This window comes from Coturnix japonica, chromosome 5 (genome assembly GCF_001577835.2).
Source record: "Coturnix japonica isolate 7356 chromosome 5, Coturnix japonica 2.1, whole genome shotgun sequence".
Classification (NCBI taxonomy): Eukaryota; Metazoa; Chordata; class Aves; order Galliformes; family Phasianidae; genus Coturnix; species Coturnix japonica.
The window spans coordinates 33,195,148-33,203,689 of NC_029520.1; the positions used below are offsets into that span (position 1 = coordinate 33,195,148).

At 55.0% G+C, this 8,542-nt stretch overlaps 1 protein-coding gene across 3 annotated transcripts; it reads right to left on the minus strand.

Annotated features, from left to right (window-relative positions):
• Positions 1-990: 990 nt before the first annotated feature.
• Positions 991-8,267, minus strand: NKX2-1 (NK2 homeobox 1). Of its 3 annotated transcripts, none has more exons than XM_015865025.1 (3): positions 7,443-8,267; positions 3,130-3,506; positions 991-2,578 (listed from the first exon to the last, which is right to left on the minus strand). In XM_015865025.1, exons 1-3 carry the CDS (start codon positions 7,775-7,777, stop codon positions 1,908-1,910), a joined length of 1,383 nt encoding a protein of 460 aa, XP_015720511.1. In that variant the 5' UTR covers positions 7,778-8,267; the 3' UTR covers positions 991-1,907. The 3 variants fall into 3 exon arrangements, with proteins under 3 accessions (XP_015720511.1, XP_015720513.1, XP_032300968.1); XM_015865027.2 differs by having other exon boundaries at positions 6,212-7,551; XM_032445077.1 differs by having other exon boundaries at positions 4,750-7,551.
• Between the last annotated feature and the right edge of the window lie 275 nt (positions 8,268-8,542).

The following is an 8,542-nucleotide window of genomic DNA, read 5'->3' on the forward strand; positions in this document are numbered from 1 at the left end:
AGTGGAATTTAAAATAAATAAATAAATAAATAAACAAAATAGAGAGAAATAAAAAGAAAAAAAAAAAAACAGAAAAAAGAGAGAGGGGAAAGGGGGAAAAAAGGAAAAAAAAAAAAAAAGAAAAAGAAAAAAAAGAAAAAAAAGGAAGTCCAACCTGTGCTCTGTGCTATGCTGAGCCATAGCCTGCCCTTAACCCCCCGCCTGGAGACTGGGGTTGACGCTTACAGGAGAGCTGCACGGCCGCCTGTCTGCCTGGGAGGTGTGTGCGGGTGGGAAATTCAGTACAGCCCTTTAAAGAAAGTTAATCCAAACTACAATTCGTACACAATAAACTATCTTTTTATTTGGATTATAAATAAGGTGACTGTACTTCCCTTAAAATACAAGTACATAGGAAAACCTGCTAGAAATGGTTCTTTTTTTTTTCTTTTTTTCTTTTTTTCTTTTTTTCTTTTTTTCTTTTTTTCTTTTTTTCTTTTTTTCTTTTTTTCTTTTTTTCTTTTTTTCTTTTTTTCTTTTTCATTATTTCTTTTTTAAATTAGGTATTTAAACTGGACGCTCTTTAAAACGGCCGCATGTTCTACACTGTCAGCACGTTTGTCGTTAGTTTTTTCTAGTGTCATCAGACTTCTCCCTTCTTTCTCCTCCGCGCCTTTGGCATTTGGCTCTCTCCTCCCGGAGCACTTCGCTTTCTCCGGCAAAAAGGACCGAGCCTCCCCCCCTCCTGCACCCGGTAGCGGCAATGAGTTCGGGCCCGATCCCATCCCCTGCGGCCCAGTATCTCCGCGCGCTCTCTGCGCTTTCACTCGCCTCTCGGCCCCGCGCTCCGCCGCCTCCCGGCGCGGCCCCCCCAAGCGGGGGCGTCCCGGAGCCCGCAGCGTCCCGATCCGTTTCCATCCAACGAGAAAATAGAGATGGGGGAAAGGAGGGTCAGTCAGGAGGGAGCCGAAGGAAAATAAAATTTAAAAAAAAAATTAAAAAAAAAAAGAATATTCGCAATGTGTATAATTTATTAGAAGCTTCTTATGAACTATATTTAAGCCAAATATCTACATAAGTTACAACAGGAAAAGGCGGCGTGCGCAAAGAACAAACTGCCGGAGGGTTTACGAGGGGACGATCAGTGTCCATAAAAAAGGGGGTGGGGTTGGTTTTGTTGATTGTATTTTTTTTTCTTTCTTTTTACAACAAAATATACAGGATACTAAAAACTATGGGTTTAGTCCAACTTTTGACAGCATTATACAGCTACAGGTTCACATCAAACGTAAAGAAAAGCCAAAGCCTCGTGTGGCCCCCCGGCTCCATCGCTGGGACGAGGCTGGGAGCGGAGCCGGGGGGTGGGGGAGGTTGCTCTGTGGCTGCGCGCCGCGACCGCGTTTTTGGGAAAAAACCCAACCCCATCCTCCCCAATCTCTATATTTACATGCAAGTCCTAGACGCTGGCAAAGGGTCCATCTGCAATCCGAGCCTTCGGGCCATGCCTTACCGACGGGCCCCTGTCTGCAGACTGCTCCGTGGTTATTGGTCAGAATTGGTTTAACATCCCACACAGCAAGCTGGGGGGGAAACGGGAAAAAAGAAAGACCCAAAACCGTCACAGTATCAGAGAACGGAACAAAAAGTCACTCTCTCCCTTTCTCTCTTAGGGGTTCTCAGAGAACCACTCAGTAAAACGGGGGGGCGAAAAAATGCTTTAGGGAAAAAAGAAAAAAAAATGTAAAAAATGAAAAAAAGAAAAAAAGAAAAAAAAAAAACAATAAAAGAGCAAAGGAAGAAGCACCCAGTACTTTGGACAGGACAGAGATTTGCGTGACTGGGAAAATTTGCTTTTTTCTTTTTCTCCTTTTTGTTTTGTTTCGTTTCGTTTCGTTTTGTTCTGTTTTGTTTCGCTTTCTTTAATCCTTTCACCAGGTCCTACCGTATAGTAAGGTGGAGCAGGACATGGCAGTGCCATAGTCAGAAGTGGAAGAGTTCAGGTGAGACAAACTGGAGACTTGGCTCTGCAGGGAGGAAGGGCTGGCCGAGTGCTGTCCCATGTCGGGAGACTGCCCCGCACTGTTTGTCTGATGGCTCTGATGCTGTCCGAGGCTGTTGCCATTGGTGGCTACCGTGATGGTCGTGGCCGCCTGCTGCGGGTGGTTCTGGATGGCTGCGGTGGGGGTGTTGGAGCCCGCCTGGCAGGGCTTGCCATCCTTCACCAGCACCGGCACCGCCACCCTCCTGGGGGACTGCTGCTGCTGGCAGGAGCCGTTCTCCTGTTGCATCTGCTGCTGCGCAGCCTTGTCTTTGGCCTGCCGCTTCATCTTGTAGCGGTGGTTCTGGAACCAGATTTTGACCTGAGTCGGGGTGAGGTGGATCATGCTGGCTAAATGTTCCCTCTCGGGAGCGGAGAGGTATTTCTGCTGCTTGAAACTTCTCTCCAGCTCGTAAACTTGGGCCTGGGAAAACAGGACCCTCCGTTTCCTCCGCGGCGTGCTCTGCAGCGGGGCCATGCTCTTGCTCACGTCCCCCAGGGAGCTCAGGCCGCCCATGCCGCCCATGTTCATGCCCGATGACGGCGCCATGAAGCGGGAGACTGCAAGGCAGAAGGGGCGCGCTGTCAGCGGCTCGTTTCGGCCCCGCGCTGCCCCCGCTCCCGCAGCCGCCGCCTCTCTCGTTCCCCCGCCGCCCGCGGGACCCCCTCTCTCCCGGCCCGGCCCCGCTCGCCCCTCGCACCGCAGGCGTGCCGCCGCACGGTCCCTGCAGCCGACGGCTCCCGCGGCCGGGGGCTCCGCCGAGCCGGGCTCTCCCGTTCCCCCAGCTCGTTCACGGCTCCAGCGGCTCCGCTTCCCTTCGTCCTGCCGGGGTCGAGCGGAGCGCTGGGGGCCGGGCAGTGCCGGCTTCCCTGGGGCTGTGTTCCACGCCGATGCGCGGCTGCCGGCTCCCCCCTCCCGCCTGCCGCCCCGGGAGCTGCCGCGAAAAGCCCGGAGAGGGGGGACGGGGCCCGATCCTCCGGTAGAAGGATGAAAGAGGCGGAGGGGAGCGAGCGGGGTCCGCGCCGACTTTTGCCCCCGACGACCGCGGGGCGGAGGGGCAGAGAGGGACGCAGCCACCCCCCAGTGGACAGCCGGCCCCGGGCTCACTTACTTGAAGAGAAGCGGGGGTCCGGGTTGGTGCCGTACCATCCTGTCGCTGAAGCGCTGTTCCGCATGGTGTCCTGGTAAGGCGGGAGCTCGCTCATGTTGCCCAGGTTCCCATTGCAGTAGCCCCCCATAGTAGCGTGGGAGAGCTGGGGGACCCCTGCCGCTGTCATATGGTAGGCGGCAGTCACCGTTCCGTTGTGGCCCATGGGGTGTTGCTGCATGGCCGGCTGCGAAACCTGAGACTGTCTGTAGGCTGACAAGGGAGCCCCCAAGTTACTGCCCTCCATGCCCACTTTCTTGTAGCTTTCCTCCAAAGGACTCAAGATGTCAGACACTGAGAAAGGAGTCGTATGCTTTGGGCTCATCGACATGATTCGGCGGCTGGGGAGGGAGAAAAAAAAAAAAAAAAAAAAAAAAAAAAAAAAAAAAAAAAAAGAAGGGGAGGCAAATCTTTTTTTTTTTTTTTTTTTTTTTGCCAAATATTCTGGTGTTGCCTTAACGCCGATCTTGTTGGATGTACACGTAACCGAGTGGACGAAGTCCGCCTTAATTGGATTGAGTGGAGGCTCAGGGCTGCCTTTCGTTTGTTTTAGCCAGACGCCAGGTTTTAGGCTGCCACCAGAGGCGGGGCATAGGCACTAAAGCAACAAGACAATAGAAGCCTACATCTTGCCCAAGATAATTAGCTTACATGCTGATGACAAGGTAAACACCTTTAAGTTTTACTTGTCAGGATTTTTTTTTTTTTTTTTAATGTCTTAAAAAAGAGAGAGAGAGAGAGAGAGCGGCAGGGAGATGGAAAGAGAGAGAGACCCCGTGCGCAGAACTCATTTTATTTTTCTCGGGGGTTACAATATTGTGGACGGGTAATGGAGAGCAATGCCTAAAGCCCCCGTCTGCCTGTGTGGAAGGATTTCATATCAGCCGCGGGTGGGAAGGCTGGCAGGCAGCAGTCGGGAGAGCTGCGGGCACGGGACTGCTGCCGCTGGGCACTAGGAGCGACCCTCCTCTGCCCCCCAGATCTGCCCGGAGGGGCTCCGCAGCCAGCGATCCGCAACACCTCCCGCTGCTTAGGCGCCCCGTGGCACCTGGTATCCCAGGCACCTTTCTGTACCCCCTAAGACCCTCGGTGTGAGACCCCCTGTGCGAGGATCGTTTCTCTCCCTGAAGCCACAAGTTCCATTTACCTAAGGCTTTCTTGTCTTTTTTTTTTTTTTTTTTTTTTTTTTTTTTAAACCTCAGAGAGAGGTGGAAGATGCAAGTTTACATAAACGAGCAGCAATTACATTGCTCCGAGAGACACACTACTGAAACAGCATAAAGCAAAGCGTCTCTCGTTATTCCCAAAGGCAAAGGCTGCCCCAGGCTCCCGAGGTCCCTCTGAACCCGAAGCTGCTCCCTAAGGTTATTTATACAGCGCGGGAGCTGCATGAAGAAGACCTCTCGGGTCATTTGCCGCACCACCTTGCTAACGAACTCCTGCCACTTAGAAAAAACCTCAATTTCTGCCATTTTCGGATCAGTTGTGGGATCCTGCGTAAGAACAAAAGAGAACCCACTCCCATCTCCGCGCACACACACGCGGCGAGTAGCCCGTCACAGCTTCTGGTCCCCACGCGCGTACCTCGGTGCGCTTCGGGAGGAAGGGAGGAACCTCCACTGAGCAATTCACACCCCGGCCGATAGCCCTGGGAAAGTCGTTTAATAAAGCGATTACCTGAATATTAAGGAAATTACAGCGAAGGTACAGTTAACCCAGTGACTTTGAAGTGTCAAGTAACTATTTAGTAATTGCACTTGTAAATATATTGGTGCTCGGCTGGTTCGTGCTTAAAAATGCAAAAGTGCACTTGCTACCCGGGAATAACTAAATATCTTTGTCTAAAGTGGCAGCGTAAATAGCCGGTCGCTTTGTGACTACGCTAGATATTAGCGCATAAGGATCATTTTGCCTCAATTGGGAGGCTCTCATTCAGTAGGCAAGAAACCGTTTAGGAGAAAGTAGGTTCCCGTATGAGAGTTAACATCCTTCAAGTGTAAGCCTCAGCCTTGATTACACTTTACAGCTCCGCGAGAGGTGAGCTTTTCCACACACATAAACCGGGGGACTTTCCTTCCGTCAGGCCCTCGGCCCTTCTGGCCCCGCTTGGATCCCCCCAGCCCCAGGGTGGGCTCTTGGGGGTCCGTCGGGTCCCGCGGGCACAAGGGCAGTTTCAGGCTGGGGGCGGCTTCTCTGAATTCGGCCTCTTTCCTCTCCGGACCTTTGGATCACTTCCTTCCAGATCCCTGGGGTATTTATTTCCCCTTACCTCCCACTCCCGCGTCTCTTCTCCCCCCATCCCCCTTTCTGTGCGCATTTTTCAGTAAGATCTTGGGGTTTGCTCCTGAAAAGAGATCTCACCTTGTGGGGTTTTGTTTGTTTCTGTTTCCCTCGGATTCCTCGCCCATCACCTCCGTGCCTGCTTTATTGGCCTTTAAGAACAGGAGGGTGAGGATAGAGGAAAAAATAATACCGAAGGATCCACCATCACATCAATCTCGGGAGGTAGCACGGCGGTGCCCCATAACCCGCGGAGCCGGGGTTGGGCTGGTGGCTGCCCATACTGCACCATCCCGGGCACAGCCGCTTCTATGGGGTGCGCTCGGGCAGCCCCCGAAACGCTGCTTGGTGAAATGGAGCCGAACGAGTCCGGCCCTGACCCTGCTCGGGGGCTGGAGGAGGGGAATTAGAGAGAGAGCAGCGGGGTGAAGATCTTTTAGTGGGCTGACCGCTGTCTGTGGATACTGAGGTTCTGCACCCCGCAAGATCCCACCTGCAGTTTTCAGCCCCTCCGGATCCATCCAGTGAGATGGAGCAGGGCAGCCCCCGATCCTCCTTACCGCCCCAAGTAGCTCTGCGGGGCCAGTCGAGCCTCGGCTGCTCCCCTCTGCCGCCCTTTCGGAATCCACCCCTCTCCTCTCAGCCCCCACTGCCGGATTTGTGTCCGCGCTCCCCAACCCGGGGCGGCGAGGGAGGGAGGTAGGGGAGGGAGAGCAGCGCTCGGCAGGTCCCTGCTTGGGCTGCCTCTGGAGCTATGTTCGTTTACCTGATGCTGCAGCTTAGGGACTCGCTCGAGGTAAAAGGAAATGCTAAGGAGGAGAGCAGGGAAGATGAACCGCGTTTTGCCTGGTGGAAGCATTTTCATGAAAAAGGCATGGTCTTCACCCCGTGTTTGCAGAACGCGGCTACACGGACGTCCCTTCAATAGCTTCTGACCCCACACAATCCGTTTGATAACACTCGAGAGGTGGAAGAATGTGAGACTTTGTCAATCAAACGGTGCCAATCCCAATGGAAACGGTGCCACCAACACCGCAGCGCGTTTCCTCATCAACTGGATTGCGGGGGCTGGGAACTCAAGGAGGGCCTTTTGAAAGAGCGCGCAGGGCTCTCCAAAGCCAACAATGTCTTTTTTATGAGAGCCGCTGTGCTTCCCCGAAGGGAGCCCAACGTGCTTGGCCAGGCAGCGCCGCGAGGGGCTGCTGGAGGATCCGCCACCCACTGCGGGGGGCACAGAAGGCTGCTCAGAGCCCAGTCCGGGCCCTTGTCCCAAACGCTTTGCCCTCTAAGCCCCCCCGGAGTCCGTGGCTCCCGCAGAGCAGAGCTCCATCCAGGGTCCAGCCCCGAGACAAGTTGGCTGCGGGCTCCGGGGGGAGAGGGGCAGAGGCCGAACGATGTGTACTGCGCTATTCAAATGCAACTTTGTAATAGAAAGGCGCGAACCCGCTCCGTGCTATCTGGCAGTCTAGAACGGGTGAAGTGAGAGCTGGGGTAAACTATTCCTTCTGTGCTGCTTATTAGTGGAAGCATAACATACGCGCAGAGATTCAAATTCCCGTCCCAAAGCCCCGAGCTTGTAAAAGGGGAAAGATGCCCCGCGGGAGAACTGGCTGCGATACTTCCCTCTTGGCCGACCCTCAGAAGGACTTCAGGTCCGGTGCCTTATGTGTGTCGGCACACCCCTCCAAAGGAAGAGTGTGCCCGGCACACCGCGCCCGGAGTCCGGGAAGGGAGAGCAGGAGCCATTCCTGCAGCGGCCGCGCGGGGCGGCCCCGTGTGGCTGTGACCGCGGGCACATCCCTGCGCCTGGAGCACGGTCCTGCCGAGAGCTCGTGTTGGTGGGGCTCAGCGGGACGACTCCCTTTCGGGGAATAGCCACCCTTCCCTGGTCATTTTGTGAGGCTGAGGAATGCCTCAGCGGACGGGTCACAATCTCTTCCCCTGAGGTAGGGATCTTAGCAAGCAAACCAAGAAAAACCCCAAAGGGAAATTCTCACCCCTCCGCAGTGCATGCCCAGTTGCTCCTCCAGCTGCTCAGGGCGTGGAGCATTTCGCATGCAGGGCCCACTCGCGAGGCTTTGTCCTCCTGAACCACTTCCCGGCTGGGGCCCGAACTCTTCTGACCCGATGCTCCGACCCCCGGCTTTTCCTCTATCGGGCCGTTCCCGGCCGAGAGGGCCAGGGAGGGGCCAGCAGTGAGGTGCCAGGGCCGGGCTCCAAGGCTGCCGGGGCGGGCGGGGGCCCCGCGCCCGGACCCAGTGGCACGCCTAGGCCCGGCGCCTGCTCGCTGCCCCAGGCGGTGGCTGCGGGCACGGAGGGCCGCCGGCAGCATCGTTCAGGGATGTGGGTTGGCACCTGCCCCGGCACCGTTATTATCAACAATTAGCGCAGTGGCTTCATTGCCACTCTGTGTGCGATTCCTGCCACGTCTGTAGATTGCCACAGTACAGGCGTGCAGGACTTGTTGCAGCCCCAAAACATCTTTGGTGCCGAGTCAGAACGTGGTTTCGCCAAAGTTGGCTGAGGTAATTTGCAAAAAGTTATATGCTATATAGTTAAAAATATAGGCATGGTTCATACAGACGTAAATACATACAATACTTAGTATCGGCACATACCTACAGACAGAATCCTGCCAGGATCGATCCATTTATCAGTTTTGAGATACAGCTATCAGTATATTACTTCAGATAACGCAGGAGTTACGTGTTTGTGTCTATATACCCAGATACGCACACACACACGGCGGGGTGCATGCCTTCGGGAGCGGCTGCGCACGAGCACATATTTGCGCTCACATTTCTGGTCCTCAGCTCTGTCGCCTACACATACTGCCAAGAGGAAACCGACCCGCAGGTGGGCCACCTGCCAGCCCGGTCCGCGCCCTCCCCTCTCCTCTAGAGACGACGGCGTCTCCCGGCCCGGCGCCGGTGGGTACCGTGCAGCCGCCGTGCCCGGGCACGGGTGGAACAGAACTCCGCGCGAGGAATCGAAGCCCCACGGGGAAAAAGGCTCCCGGCTGCCGGGGGAGTGGAGAGGCGGTGCGGCCCCCCTCTGCCCTCGGGTTTGATTTGGACACTGCCCTTGGACCCGTGCT